This window comes from Syngnathoides biaculeatus, chromosome 2 (genome assembly GCF_019802595.1).
Source record: "Syngnathoides biaculeatus isolate LvHL_M chromosome 2, ASM1980259v1, whole genome shotgun sequence".
NCBI lineage: Eukaryota > Metazoa > Chordata > Actinopteri > Syngnathiformes > Syngnathidae > Syngnathoides > Syngnathoides biaculeatus.
Window position 1 is genome coordinate 24,447,861 of NC_084641.1, and position 19,306 is coordinate 24,467,166.

General features: G+C 44.4%; 1 protein-coding gene across 6 annotated transcripts in view; it reads left to right on the top strand.

Annotated features, from left to right (window-relative positions):
* The window catches only part of LOC133512678 (IQ motif and SEC7 domain-containing protein 1-like), a 143,197-nt gene that overhangs the window by 114,984 nt on the left and 8,907 nt on the right, over window positions 1–19,306 (top strand). For 4 of the 6 annotated variants that reach the window (XM_061842516.1, XM_061842519.1, XM_061842535.1 and 1 more), the window contains 11 exons: window positions 71–1,332; window positions 1,498–1,659; window positions 2,210–2,332; window positions 4,075–4,241; window positions 4,473–4,612; window positions 8,237–8,266; window positions 9,555–9,680; window positions 9,793–9,892; window positions 12,157–12,318; window positions 12,599–12,775; window positions 18,652–18,701. In XM_061842516.1, coding sequence (XP_061698500.1) covers window positions 71–1,332; window positions 1,498–1,659; window positions 2,210–2,332; window positions 4,075–4,241; window positions 4,473–4,612; window positions 8,237–8,266; window positions 9,555–9,680; window positions 9,793–9,892; window positions 12,157–12,318; window positions 12,599–12,775; window positions 18,652–18,701 — 2,499 coding nt within the window. The remainder of the gene's footprint in view (window positions 1–70; window positions 1,333–1,497; window positions 1,660–2,209; window positions 2,333–4,074; window positions 4,242–4,472; window positions 4,613–8,236; window positions 8,267–9,554; window positions 9,681–9,792; window positions 9,893–12,156; window positions 12,319–12,598; window positions 12,776–18,651; window positions 18,702–19,306) is intronic. The other 2 variants (XM_061842543.1, XM_061842551.1) reach the window with 1 other exon arrangement.

The following is a 19,306-nucleotide window of genomic DNA, read 5'->3' on the forward strand; positions in this document are numbered from 1 at the left end:
AGGGCATCCATAACGAAGCCAAAATCAACTATTAGAGGCCATTTTTTTCTGTGCTCTAACTTCTCTTCAGGTAGAGATGCTCGAGCGCAAATACGGCGGACGATTCATAACTCGGCACGCAGCACGCACGATCCAAACTGCCTTCCGACAGTATCAGATGAACAAAAATTTCGAACGTCTCAGGAGCTCTATGTCTGAGAACCGCATGTCCAGACGCATTGTTCTCTCCAACATGAGGATGCAGTTGTCATTTGAGGGTCCAGAGAAAGTGCACAGCTCCTACTTTGAAGGAAGACAGGTGTCTATGACTGAGGATGGCGCCCCACTGTCCATGCTGCAGTCTGAGTGTGGAGATATACAGGTCCACCAGCAGGCCAATATGGCGTCTCATCCACCTGCACAGGGTGATCTGACAGACGCCATCACAGAACTAGAAGACGCCTTCTCCAGGCAGGTGAAATCCCTGGCCGAGTCAATAGATGACGCACTCAACTGCCGCAGCCTTCAGGGGGATGAAGGTCCGGACCCTGAGGTGGAAAGGGTGGTTCCCTATCAGGTGAAGTCCCACCGCAGACCAGCTGGACACATCCACGATGACTCGATGGCATCTTATAGCGATGTCACTCTGTTCATTGACGAGGATGACATGTCGCCTCCCATTGCTCTGTCAAGGTCAGGGGAGCAGCCTCCTGGCACAGAATCGGACATGCGCTTGCGGTCAGTCAACTCCTCCCAGGACTACTGGCCTATTGACCCGAAAGATGAGGGTCGCGACACGGACACAAGCTGCCGTAGCACTCCTTCTCTGGAGTGCCAAGAGCAGCGTCTGAGAATGGACCATCTTCCTTTGTTGACTATAGAGCCTCCTAGCGACAGCTCTGTAGAGCTAAGTGATCGCTCCGACAGGGGCTCAATCAAAAGGCCACCTGTGTATGAGCCTCACGGCCACATTGTAACATCATCCCAAGCAAGTCCCAAACATATTTCCCATGGACCCCCGCCACGAGCGGCCTCCCGTGACGACGATGCCCCTTTACGTCACCGCCACCGCCAGCTGGAGAGCCACCTCGCAATCAACGGCTCAGCTAACCGGCAGAGCAAGTCAGAGTCTGACTTTTCGGACGGCGACAACGACAGCATCAACAGCACTTCTAACTCCAACGACACTATCAACTGCAGCTCTGAGTCCTCGTCGAGGGACAGCCTGCGAGAGCAGACGCTCAGCAAGCAGACCTACCACAAAGAGACCCGCAACAGCTGGGATTCGCCCATCTTTAGCAACGATGTGATTCGCAAGAGACATTACCGCATCGGCCTAAATCTTTTCAACAAGTAAGAGCTAAGCATAAGCAAGACACGGGTTTGTGTGAATGTTAGAAATTAGAAGCTTGTAACCAATCTGAGGCATACTTTGCAAGCAGAACTACAGTGCATGCTGTCCTTTTGAGTTGATTATAAGTATTGATGTATTTTTTTAATTCTCGGGTGATTCATCAGGAAGCCAGAGAAGGGCATCCAGTACTTGACCGAGCGAGGCTTCATCCCTGACACACCGGTCGGTGTGGCTCACTTCTTGCTGCAAAGGAAAGGCCTGAGCCGGCAGATGATCGGAGAGTTCCTGGGAAACCGACAGAAACAGTTCAACAGGGATGTTTTGGAGTGAGTCTGACATTGTTGAAAGGAAAGGTGGCAATGGCACGAGAGGCAGATGATATACTGGAATGATCATCAATTAATCACAGTATGACACAATACATAGAGAGACAACTATGGATGCTCGCGTTCACATATACGGACAAGCTACAATCTTAAATGGACCTAACATGCATCCACACATAACACAGTCACACAACAGAAGATGCAGGATGGGAGCAGAAAACAAGACTATGTTGCTGCCCTACACAGCACATGATAAGCAAAAGAAAGATTCTCGACCTCAAAATATTGGTTGCATCATCATTACGTCTCTCAACTTCAAGAAGCAGACTCAAAAATGCATGTGACTTCTATAACTAATTGACAGTCATGTGGTCTAAACCTGCCAGTCATGTGAGGTGACCTGGTCTTTGGAAAAAAATATAGACACGCTTTTGTTAGGTCAAGTTATAGTTAGGCACTTGTGTCCTCCAGTATGTTTCGGTACAGTGTAGTTTGAATAACGTTGCATATTTTACGCTCTTGTCTCTCCGTGTGTCTGTGTACTGCGTAGCTGTGTGGTGGATGAAATGGACTTCCAGAGCATGGAGCTGGATGAAGCCCTCAGGAAATTTCAGAACCACATCCGTGTCCAGGGAGAGGCCCAGAAAGTGGAGCGACTCATTGAAGCCTTCAGGTGCACTCACACACTTGACACACAACACATTTATAAGAAGCAGTCTGCGTAGTGACAAAAGCGGACTGCAGAAGTGTAAAAACGTTTTTATATCCATTATATACCACGGATGATTTTATTGAGCTTGTAGAATCCCACAGATCACTAAACTGTTTTTTTTCATACGACTATACTAATTGCTTATTAAAGGAGAAGTCCGGTCGTTTGGATTAACATTGTATCCAATAGGTCATGTCATATGTACTGTACCTTGAAAATTTTAGGTTAATCCTCTATCATTTGATGGTGTTTTGAGAATATTTATATCTTCAATTACAAATTGGCAGGGGCGCCGCCATTTTGGCGAGTCACATGACCTACGTCCGCGGATGTGACGTATTACGTGCACAAACAAAGAAATCATTGCCGGTTGGTCTTCGCATGCGGTACCACCACGATCAGACACAGTAAAATGCCTTACTGTATCGCAAAATTTTGCCATAATTTGGATAGAAATAATCCGTGGAATTTTCAGTGGCATGTTCTGCCCAGTAATAAAAAGAATCCTTTTTTTAAGGACGAGGAAACCGGAATGCCTGGAGAAAACCTACGCAGGCATGGGGAGAACATGCAAACTCCACAATTCTACTCACACACACACACACACACACACAAAACTCCAGAAAAATCAAACGCTGGTCCTCAGAACTGTAAGGCCAACGCTTTACCAGTTTAGGCAGTGTTAACTTCCACCAAGCCAAAGATTATTTCATTCTCTCTCTTGTCTAAAACAACCTTTCCCACAATATAAGGCCTACCTTGCACTGATGGGTTCTACCATCCTTCATGGCCACAAGTGCTGTCCTCAGTGCAGTCCTCCGCTGGCTGGCCTAAACGCACTCCAAAATCGAGAGGATGGATGAATGGTGTGTCCCGCGCGTCGGCCTCCGCGTAGTCAGATTCCGCTTCATTCCCGTCCGAAGAACCATCTGAATATTCAACATTTACAGCCACGGGTTCAAATCTGTAAGTATTCCTCCGTCTTCCCAATCAAACGATACTGCTTTTTCTTCATCAGATGAGGATAAATCCGAGAAATTAGCGCTGTCCGTGATTGTGTGGGAATGTAACCGAGCCTTTGTTTATGCACTTAATGTCCCGCGCATGGGCCTCCGTGAAGTCAAACTCCGCGTCATTCCCGTCCGAAGAATCATCTGAATATTCAACTTTATTTACAGCCACAGGTTCAAATGTGTATGGAAGTATTCCTCCGTCTTCCCGATCAACTGATACTGCTATTTCTTCATCAGATGAGGATAAATCCGAGAAATCAGCGCTGGCCATAATAGTTTCCCAACGTAAGCGAGCCTTTGTTGGGGCACGTAAGATGTCACATCCGCGCATGTAGGTCATGTGACTCGCCAAAATGGCAGCGCCCATGAAAATTTGTAATTGCTGATAATGAAAAAAAATCTTCTCAAAACACCATTAAATGATAGGGGATTAACCTCAAATTTTCAAGGTACAGTACATATGACATGACCTGTTGGATACATTCATACATCCAAGCCACCGGACATCACCTTTAATGCCATTGTCACTAGTCTTCCTCCTGTGGGTAGAAGTATTAAGGCAAATAAGGAACCACTTTTAACAAGACTTCCTCTTTCCTTTAAGCAACTTTGAGCTCATTTCCTCACTATTCACATCATTTCCCCCTGCATTATGCGGTCTCATTTCGTGTCATGCCATCATCTCTCCAGCCAGCGCTACTGCATCTGCAACCCCACAGTCGTGCGGCAGTTCAGGAACCCCGACACGATCTTCATCCTGGCCTTTGCAATCATCCTCCTCAACACAGACATGTACAGCCCCAACGTCAAACCCGAGAGGAAGATGAAGCTGGAGGATTTCATCAAGAACTTAAGAGGTTAAAAAAAGTTTTTTTGTATGTTTTGGATCAACAAAAGTCAGTTGATTTTTAAAGCAAAAGGACCCATCATGGCCCGGGTGCAACGTCACCCTCCAGCCATTCTTGAATATTTTACGGAAGGGTTTTAAATCCAAGCTGCATCCCTACTGACTCTTCAGAGACCCGTGTTTAAAAGGTCTTGTGAGTTAAATAAAACTGATTGTGTAACTGTGGTTCTTTGTGTGGCAGGTGTGGATGACGGTGAGGATATACCCAGAGAGACCCTAGTGGGAATCTATGAGAGGATCCGTAAACGAGAACTGAAGACCAACGAAGATCATGTGTCACAGGTCCAGAAGGTTGAGAAGCTCATAGTTGGGAAGAAACCAGTGAGTACCATCGTCATATTCATCAGTTCCGGACACGGAAAGATTCGATTTGAACTCAGTCAGTCAGGTTTATCCAATCACTTTCTATAACGACCATTCAGAATTTCCTCAAGATTATTCATTAATTTATAAATTGTCAATGTGGGTATGTACAAAGAGGTAATGGTGCCGTTTTTCACACCTTTACATCCAAGCCCTCAACAGATGTGATTTTGTCCAATTAAATCCGGTGCACATTATCGTTTGTACCTCAGGGAGAGAACGGTTTTAAAATGTAAACTACTGCAGTGCCACTAGTGCAGACTATAACGGACTCACCAGCCATTTGTCATTTCATTTCTGTGTATTAATTTTCAAAGCTCCAGCCCCTAGGTTGCATTTCTCTGGCATGCGTCAAGGTCAACAGTGTGAATAAATAATACTGCCTCTGGAAGGACTTTGTCTTTTACAGAGTACTTGGTGTCGCTTAGTTTCCATGGAATGGAATCAGCTGTACCAGTAACAACTGGATAAGCTGAAACTAATCGCGGGTAGGACTTGCGCAGGATATGAACGAATACGAATCTCCTTGGAGACTGCAATACAATAATATCACAGTCATCATGTGCCTGATGCTGACTGCATTTGTCAGAGGTCATTTGGTTTCGCGTCGAACATTTTTAAAGGCTTGCGTGTGTCCTACCACTGCAAATGATGCTGACAAAATGCATGGTTATAAATTGCAAAGCAGTGACTTTTGTAAATGAGAATACTGGAGGTACGATTACCAATTCCAATCAAGTTGGAATGTGATGTAAAGACAATTAAAAAAAACCATAATACAATGACTTGCACGTTATTTTCAACTTGTATTCAATTGTTTGGGCTAGCAGGACAAGATATTCATTGTTCAAACTGATAAATGTTGTTGCTTTTCCAAGCGCACGCTACTGACAACCATCATTGCTCGTGGGACAATACGGTGAGAGGGGCGTGTCAAGCCAGGGGTTAAGACAATATGGCTGTCTAATTGGCTATTGTACAAGTGGTTGACAGGTTGGAAAGGTCCATTACATTTCATCGTCTAAGATTCAAAATATGATCATTTAAATTTCTGCACATAAGCGGCAGGGCCGGAAAGCGACATTGAATGCCTGTGACCTTTGATCCCTCACGGGCCTCTCGAATAACTTTTGGTACCTTCTGGTAAATTCTGGTACCACAGGTGTGGAATGTTAATCACCCACCAAAACGTCATGCCAATTGTAAAATGTTTTATTATAACATTTGTCTAGGAACTGTGGTTTAAACAAGAACAACATAATTACATAAATACAAATAATTATGTAAATTGTACTTGAAATTCACGTTTTAACAGAAGTAGAGCTATCAGGATTTCCTTATTGTCCATACAGCATAAGAAGTGTGGATAGATAGATAGATAGATAGATAGATAGATAGATAGATAGATAGATAGATAGATAGATAGATAGATAGATAGATAGATGCTTTTTTCCTTTGAAACTATTATATATATCTGAGTTAGAATGAAAACAGTTGTCTTTGTTAAAGTATTTTGGACCTACAATTAAAAGAGCTTGACAATAGAAGTTTGATACATTTCCATTTATTTCTGAAAATATTATACAGGTTGTGCATAAAATGAAGGGAAGTGAATAATGAACTGTAGCAGAAACTGTATAAAGTCACAAATATCCGAGTACAGTCCAACTTGCTTTAAGCTGGGCAAACACCTCGTGTCATGACGCAATACGGTGACGGTGTGTACCATTTCCACTGAGAGTCATATTAATAAAGCTTGCGACACGGAGCGGACCACTCTGCGGGCGCCAGGTCGCAACTGCTCCATCGTGAGAGGCTCGCGCTCTCTCCATGCACGTACGCCTGTCGGCCGTTCATAAAAACGAGACGGCGCTCTATCTTCAGAAAGGAGAATGGGCAGGTGCAGGAAGCGTTGAGGTTCCACCACCATGTTTTATGGAATACGACTCTCTTAAGAGAGCATTAAAACGTGTGACCAGATGAAATGTGCAACCGGGTTGGGCGCAGTCTCGAGCCGTGCCTCGGGTGGCACTGCAATAAAAATGCAAGTTAAAACTATAGCATGCAAAGTAAAAGCCGTATTTAAATAACTCCCAGAAATGCTGCCAGCTTCTCTGACCCTGAGATCATCTAAGATGGAGTCTTAGAAGTCTGCTGTGGTCTGACAAGTTCACATTTCCAATGTTTTTTTGGAAATAACGAATGTTGCATCCTCATGACCAAAGACGAAAAAAGGACCATCTGGATTGTTATCAGAGCAAAGTTCAAAAGCCACCATTGGTGATGTTGTTATGGTGGTGTGTTATTGTCTGTAGCTTGGGTAACTTGCACACATCTGTGAAAGGACCATTATTGCTGAAAGGTACATGCAAGGTTTGGGGCAGCATGTGCTGCCATCCAAGCAATGACTTTTTCAGGGACATCACTGATTGCAGCCAGGCAATGCCAAGCCACATTCTATGACATACATCAGCATGACTTCATGGTAAAAGAATACCAAATTCTAGACTGGCCTGCTAGTGTTCCAGACCTGTCTCCTAATGAAAATGGGTTTTGGAGCACAAAATACAATAATGGAGATGCAGAACTGTTGAACAGCTGAAGTTGTACAAGGATGGGGGGGGGGGTGAATCCACCAACAAAGCTTCAACAGTTTGCTCAGTTCTCAAACACTTATTGTGTGTTGTTAAAATGAAAGGTGATGTAAAACGGTGGTAAACGTGACTCTTGTCAAATCTTTTTTGGAACATGTTGCAGGGATCAAATTCAAAACGAGTGAATATTTGCAACAACAACAAAAAAACAACAACAATAAAGTTCATCAGTTTGAACATTATCTTTTTTGTCATGTATTTCATTGAATATAGGTTTCAAAGGTTTTGCAAATCTCAGTACAGGGAGTCCTCGGTCTACGACTGTGATCCTTTCCTACAGTCGCGACTTAATTCGATTTTCAACTTAAGTCGGATTCCGCCATTAAAGTCAGAATTTACATCAAAATACTTTGTATAAAAATGATGTACTTAGCATTGCTGCTGAGAGGTGGATGGAGAAGAAGAAGGGGAGGCTGCGCTTAGAAGGAACCTGGTCCTCAATCCGCTCCATCTCAACAAGTACCAAAGAACCTTGTTTTCTGATCATTGCACCCAACATGGGAACAAAATCCTTCATCACATGCACTAAAATACGGGCTTTGTCTTTAATAATTGTCACCACGGTCGACCGACTGAAGCCTTGGTGGTGTTGGTGTCTCTCCTTCCTCCAATCTTTTTATGATCTTGAGCCATGGTAATGAATTATCTTTTGGCTCCAGAAGTATTGCTAAAAGACACAGCTTTCTTCTTTGGGGCCATAATGTCTAAAAAGGAGAGCGAAAAATGTGACGATACAAACACGGACAAGCATTAGCCAGACAAAATGGCGGACGGGGGACCGGAGCGTTGTAAAGTCGAAACGTCATAGGTCGAGACCGTCTTAACCCAAGGACTCCCTGTACTCTATTTTCAGTGGAATTGGGGTTTGTCAATTATATTCAGACAATATTAACTTTTTTTTGTTTGTTTGTTTTTGCTTTGGTTTTAGATCGGATCACTCCATCATGGACTGGGATGTGTAAGTTGCCTTAAAAAAAAATCAACACTGGTTCCCTTACAGAGAAATAACTTGGTTTAAAATGAGACCCGGATACGTCAGCTGACACCCTCAGGAATCAAGATCATTATTGCTCTGACTTAAAACAATAACACAGCAGGGGATTGTGTCCAAAAACCCTTTCTTGATTTTTAGTCATAATTTCATTGGAGTTGAAGGGTGTTTCTCGTCCAATGGCAGGAAAGATCAACTATACAAATGCAGATTTTTTTTTGCTCCCTATTACAAGAGCATGAAAATCCATCCCACATTTTTATGAGATAAGTTATGTGAAAATGGGTGGGAGGGGGAACATTTACAATAAAGATAATTTAATAGGATGTAACTAACAACTACTAGACATTATCATAAACTGGATATACAGCATGTGCAGCGACCAGGCACAACATTATAGAGCTGTACCAAATATTTTGCATTTACAAAGACATTAATAGGTGGAGCAGCTGGTAAAGTATTGGCCTCACAGTTGTGAGGACCCCGGGTTCGATCCCGGACCTGCCTGTGTGGGGTTTGGGTTCCCTCCGGGCACTCCGGTTTCCTGCCACATCCCAAAAACATGCAACATGAATTGGACACTCTAAATTGCCCCGAGGTGTGATTGTGAGTGAGACTGCTGTATATCTCGATGTGCCCTGTGATTGGCTGGCACCTCCTGCCCGTTGACACCTGGGATAGGCTCCAGCACTCCCCGTGACCCTCGTGAGGATACGCGGAAAACGAAAATGGATGGATGGAAAGACATTAATATGCAGTTGTTGTAGCTGGTTGGTAAAGAACAAGGATCACCAAAATGCTGCCCGCGGTCACTGGGTCATCCCCAAACACATCAGTAGCTGCAGGCCTGTTCCATTACTAGCTTACAAGTGAAAATGTAATCAGTTGCAGAGTTATAGAAATTAAATTAAATTAAATATGATGGTTCCCACTTTGTCAAATCATTGATAACGTGAACAATCTTCACATTTGGTGACTGTTGTGAAGTATTAGTAATCACATCTAATTCGAGGGTAACCCGAGCAATAATTGATTGCAGATGTAAATATGTATAAAAGTGGCGACCGTTTACATTCATCAGTACCCAAAAAGAAGTAAAAGGTTGCTGATCCCTGATGTCGAGCGTAGTCGAAGAAAAATGAGTCAGCGCTTGCTGCTCATCTTTTTCATATTGAGTTTATTCATCCTATTAGACTACAGTGACCAATGAGGCGCTGATCTGTTTTTTCTTTTCTTCTTCTTTTTCTACCGGAAGGTTCTGTCACTGCCCCATCGCCGTTTGGTGTGTTACTGCCGCCTCTTTGAAGTGCCAGATCCAAACAAGCTCCAGAAGCTGGGCCTGCATCAGCGGGAAATCTTCCTGTTCAATGACCTCCTTGTGGTAAATGCCCCCCACCCCACCACCACAAATCTCCCTCTGTTTTCCAAGTTCCTCTGCAAAACGTCTTTTCTGTGGACCAATCGTCACGAGGCTGACATCTTTGTGTATGTAGGTGACGAAGATTTTTCAGAAGAAGAAGAACTCGGTGACATACAGCTTCAGACAGTCCTTTTCTCTCTATGGGATGCAAGTCATGCTGTTTGAAAACCAATGTAAGACATTTAAATCAGTATAGGTTTTTTTTTGTGTGTCTTCAAGTTGTTACTATCTATCTATCTATCTATCTGGGCCAGAGTTTAAAGAAATTTAAAAGGGAAAGTGGCGACATTTTCAATATCGATTTGGAATGGGATTTTGATTTTTTTTTTTTTTTTTTTTTTTTTACTCCTCACACCCACTTAGAGACCTATCAGACCGACGTGGGGGAAAAAATATACTCCAAAGTACCTTCGTAGGTCCTCTTTTAATAGAGAAATGTGGTCTTGGTCTGATAAAACTGTTGCTATGGCAACATCCAAGAGCCCACCATCCTTTTCAGCCTTTCAATCACTTCTTACCATACCCGCAACTGGCGCCGAGTTTTCAAGCGTAATTGGTGGTAGTGTATTTTGCAAAGTGTCATAGCTGCCAAGTAAATCAAGCTGAAATCCAATCTTGGGTCACACTATTTTAAAATATTCAATAAAACATTCATAGAGCTCACTCTGTGCCAGTGTTTTTGGCTTCTGCTGGTAAACATACTGGAAAGTGCTTCACAGATTTATTTATTTTTTTTGACTTGCGATTCCGAACCAGGTTGTTGTGGTACCTGAGTGTGCCGTGAGAGATCATCAGGGGTGCAGTGAGAAATTAGCCATATTTCAGTTCATATTTCACTGAATTAGTCTGCAGATTATTATGCATTTATTACATATGTTTCTGCGTTCATCTATCTAAGCCAGTGAGGTACTGCATAGTGTCACGCAGCAAGATGAAATGTTTTTCCCAATAGATGGCAGATGTCACAATGGTGTTGCCATTCATACAACAATACAAATCATGGTTTAATTTTCTATTACCGTAATTCCAAGCCTCCAGAGTGCACCTGGTTACAAGACTCACCGAGTACATTTGTAAAGGAAATAACATTTGGGACATGCATACGCCACAGCTGTGTAAAAGCCACAAGTGCCCACATTGAAACCCACATTCAAACATGAGATATTTACAAAGAGAGACGGTACACAGAAAGAGCTAACACTAGCGTTAATGCTAGCGCTAACACAGGGGTGACCAACATGGTGCCCGCGGGCGAATGGTAGCCCACGAGGACCATATAAGGCGCCCACGAGGTATGTTCTAATAATACCGTAGGCCACAAATTGTTACTAGTATTTGTGCTTTAAATTCTGAATCTGACTTGCTTACTTGAATTAAAATTTTAAAATACCTGTAATGTCATTTACTACAATAAATTGAAACAAAAATATTTTATGCACGTGTAATGAACTGAGTCTGAAGTGTGCCACAAACAAGTTACGTAGCCCTTCATACGACTAGTGCTCACAAAGTAGCCCTGAGCCTCAAAAATTTTGCTGAGCCCTGCACTAACGCTAACCTTAAAGCTAGTGCTAACGCTACCCACGCGCTCACACTAACAGGTCCGGTTAAAATAAAACTTGCCGCTAAATATCACTGAGACATGCCAGTAACACAGCAGCAACACGCTAGGACAGTGCTAACGCTAGCGCAGCGCTAACAGGGCCGGTAAAGGTCACTTCCTCGGCACATATATTCCACTGGTCTCGTTCTTACCTTTTCCGCTCGAGTGCCCCACCCCACCCCCACCCACCCCTGCGGCGGTTAGAAGAAATGCACAACTTAACTGCATCACCGCATTAACCGCAGGGTTGCAAGCGTGTGAAAAAAGTCGCGGCTCGTACGCCGGAAATTACGGTAAACATGCTCGGATTTCAGACTTATTCAGTTTGTGAGTAAAACGAGACGAGGCCATCATTATTTCAGTATTTTTGTTTGGTAATGCGCTGCGAGTCCTGCGAGTCGTTTTATGTAAAATGGGTGCCTATTGAGCAATAAATGGGAGGAAAACACTGCGTTAGATCAAATGTCATAAAAACAAGAAAACATAATTAGCCTCTTGAAGGGCTTAAATGCACACTAAGGGACGTCTCCCATTTTTACCATTTTGAATAGGAATGAGGAACCTCAAATTAAATTCATATTTTTTTGCCCACACTTGAGCCGTCTTCTGAGAAACAGAAGAAATTAAACCGTAAAACATTTAACTGCTAAAATGTTTTCTCTTAAGAATACCAGTAAATAACTTTAATTTGACGAAAAGCCGTGGATAGTTCGTGATTATTAGTCATTCACCGACGTAATAAACCCTGACACATCCCCAAACCTCAGTCAGCTTTGAGTAAACTCACTTGAAAGTGAGAATGGGTGTGTGTTCATTCCGTCTCCGTCTCTGCAGATTACCCCAACGGAATCAGACTTACGTCAGCCATCCCAGGTGCGGACATCAAAGTCCTCATCAACTTTAATGCGCCCAACCCCCAGGACCGCAAGAAGTTCACCGATGACCTGCGAGAGTCCATTGCTGAGGTCCAGGAAATGGAGAAATACAGAATAGAGTGTGAGCTCCTGTTTTTTTTTTTTTTTATTTTGTTTTTCCCTTCTCTACACCCCCCTCAGTTCTCATTATTCATCTGAGACTGTGAAAATAAATGGGCTTCGCGTGAACGGCCACAAGAGGAGAACTTTTTCTGGATGTCGAGTTTCAGTTGTGACAAAATGTTTGTAGATGCAAGCAATTACGGTTAAGAAAAGAGATTGCAAAGAAGTTTGAATCACAAGCGAGCGAGCGCACAAGTCACCGCCGCACAGCTCATTGGTTCCTCGGGTCCCCTTCACAGCCGAGCTCGAGAAGCAGAAGGGGGTGGTGAGGCCCAGCATGTCGCAGAGCTCCGGCTTGAAGAAAGAGACGGGAAACGGCAGCATGAACCGTGCGAGTCTGGACGACACCTACGCCATGGGTGAAGGGCTGAAGAGGAGCGCCCTCAGCAGCTCCCTGCGGGATCTCTCCGAAGCAGGTACCATCGCACCACCTCGCTCTTTTCCTGAAGTTCCTTTCGAGGAAAAGAGCTCCTCCGTCGGTCACTTATTCGTGATAGCAAAATGTTCTTTCATTGCACGCTTCGTCGACTTTAGCGCATCGATCCATTGGATATTTTGTTTTGCCAAGTATGTCTCGTGTGCCGAGTAGGACAACAAACCTTTTCTTTTTTTTAACTTAACTATTATAAAGTAGGTCAACTTTAGTTGGACTATATTGTCATGTGAGCGGGGACAGGACATTGAGGTCTTGAATTTTAAATACTGTAGCACACGCAGTTACCTGTAGTATTGATGATCTTCATTGTCGTCAAAATCCTTAGGGGTCTTGTTCTGATTTAAAAAAAAAAAAAAAAAAATTCATTTACCTTGGTCATCATGGATCAAATAGCCTTTAAAATCTATGAGTATTTGGTATTAAAAAATGGTATAAAAGAATAGTTGGAGGAGTTCAAGTATCTCGGGGTCTTATTCACAAGTGAGGGAAGAATGGAGCGGGAGATCGATAGACTGATCGGTGCGGCGTCTGCAGTGATGCGGACTTTGTATCGGTCCGTTGTGGTAAAGAACGGAGCTAAGTTGAAAGGCGAAGCTTTCAATGTACCATTCGATCTACGTTCCCACCCTCACCTATGGGCACGAGCTGTGGGTCGTGACCGAAAGAGCAAGATCCCGGATACAAGCGGCCGAAATGAGTTTCCTCCGCAGGGTGTCCGGTCTTTCCCTTAGAGATAGGGTGAGAAGCTCGGTCATCAGGGAGGGGCTCAGTGTCGAGGAGCCAGATCAGTTGGCTGGGGCATCTGATTCGGATGCCTCCCGGACGCCTCCCAGGTGAGGTGTTCTGGGCACGTCCCACCGGAAAGAGACCCCGGGGACGACCCAGGACACGCCGAAGAGACTATGTCTCTCGGCTGGCTTGGGAACGCCTCGGGATCCCTCCGGAAGAGCTGGTCTCACTCTTATTTTTTTGGCTTGAGTGCCCCCTTGCAGCCGTTACAAAAAAATGCACAAATTAGCCACATCACCGCATAAGCCACAGGGTTGAAAGTGTGCGGAAAAAAAAGTCACAGTTTATAGGCCGGAAATTACGCTACATGCAAAATCTGCGATATCATTTGCATGAATTGCACCCAATTTGGCAGCTTTTATGACATACATATTGTGAAACAAAGCACAAACTTTTAAAACGATATCATCTACCAAGTAACATGCACTTATTTGCTGTCACCGCAAAGGCTTTGGAAAATATATTTAACTAGTGGCGGGAGTTTCTCCACACACTCACTGACAGCGAGAAGCCACAGAGATGCGCTTCTTGATGCAAATTCTGAACTTTCTGTAGTTTTCGAATCCTGCTAGGTTTTGTTTTTGTTTGTTCTCCCCCCATTTCAATTCCGGTCTGTGCACTAGTGTTAACCTTTAAGATGAAATTTATCAAACTGCACCAGAGTTTGCCTGCATCTCAGTCGGCTTGTTTGATGTGCAACAGACTTTGGATTTTATTTCGCAACAAATCAACTCCACACGCAGAGCAAGTTCATGTCCATTTACAGCAGGGGCGTCAAACTCATTTTTGTCACGGGCCACATTGTAGTTACAGTTTCCCTCAGAGGGTCGTTATGTGGCCGCAATATCTCAACGTTATCATTTATGATGATGACAATTTGAAATTTAGGTACAGATTTGAACAAGAATCATGGAAGTTGACACACGATTTGCCTTTGCGGGCCACATAAAATTAACTGGCCGGCCGGATATGGCCCCCCGGGCCTTGACTTTAACCCTTGTGATTTACAGTATTGCAAATATTTTATTATGTGCTGATCTCAGTTGCCGAGCCCTATTTTGTTAGGACTGCCACACGCCGCGCTGCGGCCGAAAGCTAGCAAACTTTCACGCGGTGTGGGGGGTTCTGCCACTAGCCGTCATAATTCCATGTGCACCAGTGGCAGGAAAGCAAAGCATGGAGAGTCTCTGTTGCCCGAATGCACGGCTGCAGCCAGGGAATGGTGCGATCGATCATTCCCAATAAACCTCTCAAAATATCTGCATTTTCTCCATTTTGTCTTTTTTTGTGATCCGATAAAAAATGTATATAGTGTACTGTACAGTATAGTGCATGTGGAGTCTCAAAGAACTGTACAGGGTTACAAATTTTCAGTTGCAGGGCGCTTGGTGAGCAGCGAGTCACCAACTGTGATTTTTTTTTTTTTTATTATTTTTTCCTCGCGACGATCCCCTTCAGTGGATTTTGTCTGTGCGCGGCGGGCCTCCCTTGAAAAATGAATCAATCAAAGGTCAAGCCCAGCAATCTCTACAGCATTTGAAATGTCATGAACGCAGCAAAAAGGCTCATACTCTTTGTGGTTAGTTTATTTTCCCCGTAAAACTGTAGTCAAGGATGAAGAGTTTCTCTAAATCAAGCATTTTGGCCAATGAATGCTATGTTTGTTGAATTTAATGCTCGGAGGAATGATATAATCTCATGAGTCATTTATTCTGTTGCGAAAACTAGACAGTGAAGTCAGCCTACTTACCGGTACCGTAATTCCGGGCCTACGGAGCGCAACCTGGTTATAAGCCTCACCGAGTACATTTTTAAAGGAAATAATATTTGGTACAAACATATGCCGTAGCTGTGTAAAAGCCGCAAGTGCCCACATTGAAACCCACATACACAGAAAGTTTAACGCTACTGCGGCGCTAAAGCTGGCGCTATCGCTAATGCTAATGCTAGCGCCGCGCTAACAGGGCTGGTTAAAATAAAATTTACCGCTAAATATCATTGAGACACGCGAGTAACACACCAGCAACACACTAGCACAGCGCTAACAGGGCCGGTAAAGGTCACTTCCACGGCACATATATTCCACTGGTCTCATTCTTACAGTTTCCGCTCGAGTGCCCCCCTTGCGACCGTTAGAAAAAGCAGCTCTGTAAAAGCTGCAAGTGCCCATATTGAAACCCACATTCAAACACGAGATATTTACAAAGAAAGACTGTACACAGAAAGCGTTTAACGGTAGTGCAGTGCTAATGCTAGCGCTAATGCTAACTTTGAAACCCACATTCAAACACCTGACATTTACAAAGAGAGTACACAGAAAGAGTTTAACGCTAGAGCTAATGCTAGCGCTAACACTAAGAGGGCCACTTAAAATAAAACTTACCGGTAAATATCACTGAGACACGCCAGGAACACAGCAGCAACACACTAACACAGCGCTAAAAGAGCTGGTTAATGGTAAAAGTCCCTTCCTCGGCACATATGTTCCACCGGTCTCATTCTTACCTTTTCCGCTCGAGTGCCCCCTTGCGTCCGTTAGAAAAAATTCACAAATTCGCCGCATCACCGCATAAACCGCAGGGTTGAAAGCGAAACGTTGCGGCTTGTAGGCCGGAATTTACGGTAATAATGATACATTGCGGCAAAAAAACTAATAATAATTTTACGGTTTCACAGTAGGTTCGTTGATTTTTTTTTTTTTTTTTTTTTCTCCTTTTTGGGGGATGTGTTCAGTTGTGATGAATGTAATTGACAGGCAGCCCTCACCCCTGACCGTGAGACGAGGAGCAAGTCCACTCATGTTCACTTTTACGTTTTCCAAGATGGTTTGGATCATTCCATTTTCTTTCACCCGAGAGCATTGTCACGATCGTTTTATTATCAGTCGTGTCCCATTTCCTCTCATGAGTATTTGTCCGACAAAGCCCCGCGGGGGCTGGCGGCTCCTGTTCTAACGCAGTGGAAAGATTTAGTCTCGGGTTGGTACTGGAGGATGACAAACGGCAGCGTTCAACACTACTGACGCGTCTTTGACACGACGATACATATCTTCCAGTAAGGTTATCAAGTGATTGTCAAAATGAAATCCAATCAAGCGTCTGTCTCACTGTTGCCGAAGCTGGTCGGTCAATATGGAAGCGCCTTCCTTTGGCCTTGTTTTCCTACGCAGGATGTAGCTTGTTGGGGATTTCTTTCATTTCTTTTCCTGCCATACTCCATTCCATGTGTATTTACCGTTATTTCCATACACATCAGGTATTTTCCTGTTTATGTGTAATTACTGATCATGTATCATTGGCTGAGTGTGCTTAACGACAGCCCTCAGACCTTTCTATGCCTGTACATCCCATGTGTAACGGCCACTGTAATGCTTTTGATGTATCCCCTCCTTTGTGACTGTCACTGAGGCTGTTTTGGTCATTTGGGAGTGAAAGCTCGTCACATTAAATTGAGACAGATTCGGGGGGGGGTGTCTGTAACCTGTAAGAACGGTTCTTTTGGATCCGGTGGCCTATTTGATGTCATCAATTGGAGTTTAAATTCAAATCATCTGCCCATGAATTTGACCGAGCCAAAAGACTGTTTTCGACTGACGTCGCACATCTTCCGATTGAGAACGCGGGCGCCATCTTGGTTTGGTGAATTCACGTAAACGAACGTAACTGAGCAGGAGTCATTTCAGAAAGGCGCATGAATGGGGGCGCACTGCTATCTCATCGGTTGCTCAAACAGGCGTTGTAAAGCGTCTTGCTTTCCACTGCCAGCCGTGATCGAGAACCAGTGCGAGAAAACGGAGCAGTTAGCAACCAAACGGTGACAACTGCGGCTGTCTCGTATCAGCAGAGCCAATCTAGCACAATACTAGTGTGTGTGAATGCAATGCATTTCTCCAAAATCTGTATTTTCTGTTTTAATATAATAAGTTTGCAAAAACGAGTTACCGCACCGCTAGCTGTTTCGTGAATTGAGTTAAAAATGTAACCGTGGAAGTGGAGAAAAGGGTGCGGGGCTCCACTTGGGACTCGTCCCGGTCGAAGTTTTCTCTCTCTCCCTCTCGGTAGCAAAAACCAAAACAATAATCTACACCTCTTCCGTTGGTATAATCATCATAATTCAACACAACGCTGACTATAATCACGCGGTACACTAACCTTAGCAGTGTGCTTCCAATGGATAGCGCCGCATGACGAAGGCAGCCATTGATGAATTGGTTGTAGGCCTCCAGACCTTTGTAATTCTTTAATTGATCCACGGTATAAGCGCTTGTCGAGAAGAGGAGATAGTGGACGACGTCTGGATTGGTTACCGACGCCCACATTTGTGTGCCCCATTTGTGGTTCTCCAAGGCATATGGGTCGACATTGTCGATCAAAGCGCACTTCTCGTCGTAGCGGTTTCTTGAAACGACATCTAATGAGCGCCGATAGCGTTGCAAAGTCTTTTTAGCGACCATGTGTCACTTTTAACATTTGTGTAACTCCCGTCTACCTGCAAAAGCATTGGAGTGAACAGCGCGTCAGTAGAGTGAACCCATTCATGATGGCCAGCTTGCCCGGATGGAGTCACGAGGTCGAAAACAGTCTGTAGTCAGAAAAGTGCTCCAAATTGTAGCCCGTTGCAAGGATGCTGCTTCTCCGTCAAGATGTGGCGCTTTGTGGCTGTTTCTCAATACCAACGTTGACGAGAACGAACGGGTCTGGAGAATGATCACCGAGAACAGCCATTTGGGGAATTTGTATAGCAGGCGAAACGCAATGCACCTTGGGATAGCCGGCAGCCAGAAAGTCACCACCGCACGAGCACATCGTGGTCCTTAAAGAACTAGATTTGACCTTTGAATGGAACATGATGTGGTTCTTGGTCCAAAGTTTCTCGAACACAAGAATGCTTATTGAGAAACAGCCAGCGTCCCATCTGTCCGGCCACTTCCCGCCCTGAGTCGGGCCTTACTCACAGTCACAATGCGTTCCGCTGCCCCCTACTGGAGCGGCGGGCAGCCTCAAGATCTGTAGTTGCTCCAGGAGTCGCTGTCGATCTCTAATCTGTGGTGTTGCATGTCTCGGGCAGGCAAGCGGGGGCGTCGCAGCAGTGCAGGATCACTAGACAGCAATATGGAAGTAAGTTGGAAGCAGCTGGTCACCAAGCTCCTCTTCATGTGATGATGTGCACACCATTTCTTTTTGGTCTGACACTTTCTTTGCTTCATAGACTCAGTCCATTTGTTTGGATCATGTCTTTTTTTTTTTTTTTTTCTCTCTTCCTGGGATGCCGTATACTGATAGACCTGCTTGCCTCCATGTAGTGTGCATGCATGGGTTGCCTGCCTCCGATCCCCCCCTCCCCCCCACACACACACACACACACACACTTTTTTTTTTTTTTTTTTTTTTTTCCCCCCCGGAAACCAAGCAGCTCCAGTTTTGGTCATCCCATTTGACCAAAACAAGATCCTCAACAAAGCATGACTCGACTAATCCCTTCCTTGTCGCCTGTCTCTGTCTTTCATTCACTGCCATCCAAGCGGTTTTCCTTTGGTTGCTCTTCTCTCAGGTGGTAGCTCAGTAAGACACCGACTAGTATTTTGTAGACTCTGTCTCTGTCCTCAGCCCTCTTTACCCACAACCTCTCGGTAACGTTAGGAAGGCTGGCATAACGGGGATTGTCACAGCCTGAAAAGCTCCTGCCGGGCAGACGAAAACGTGACGTGGATTTCATGCACTTA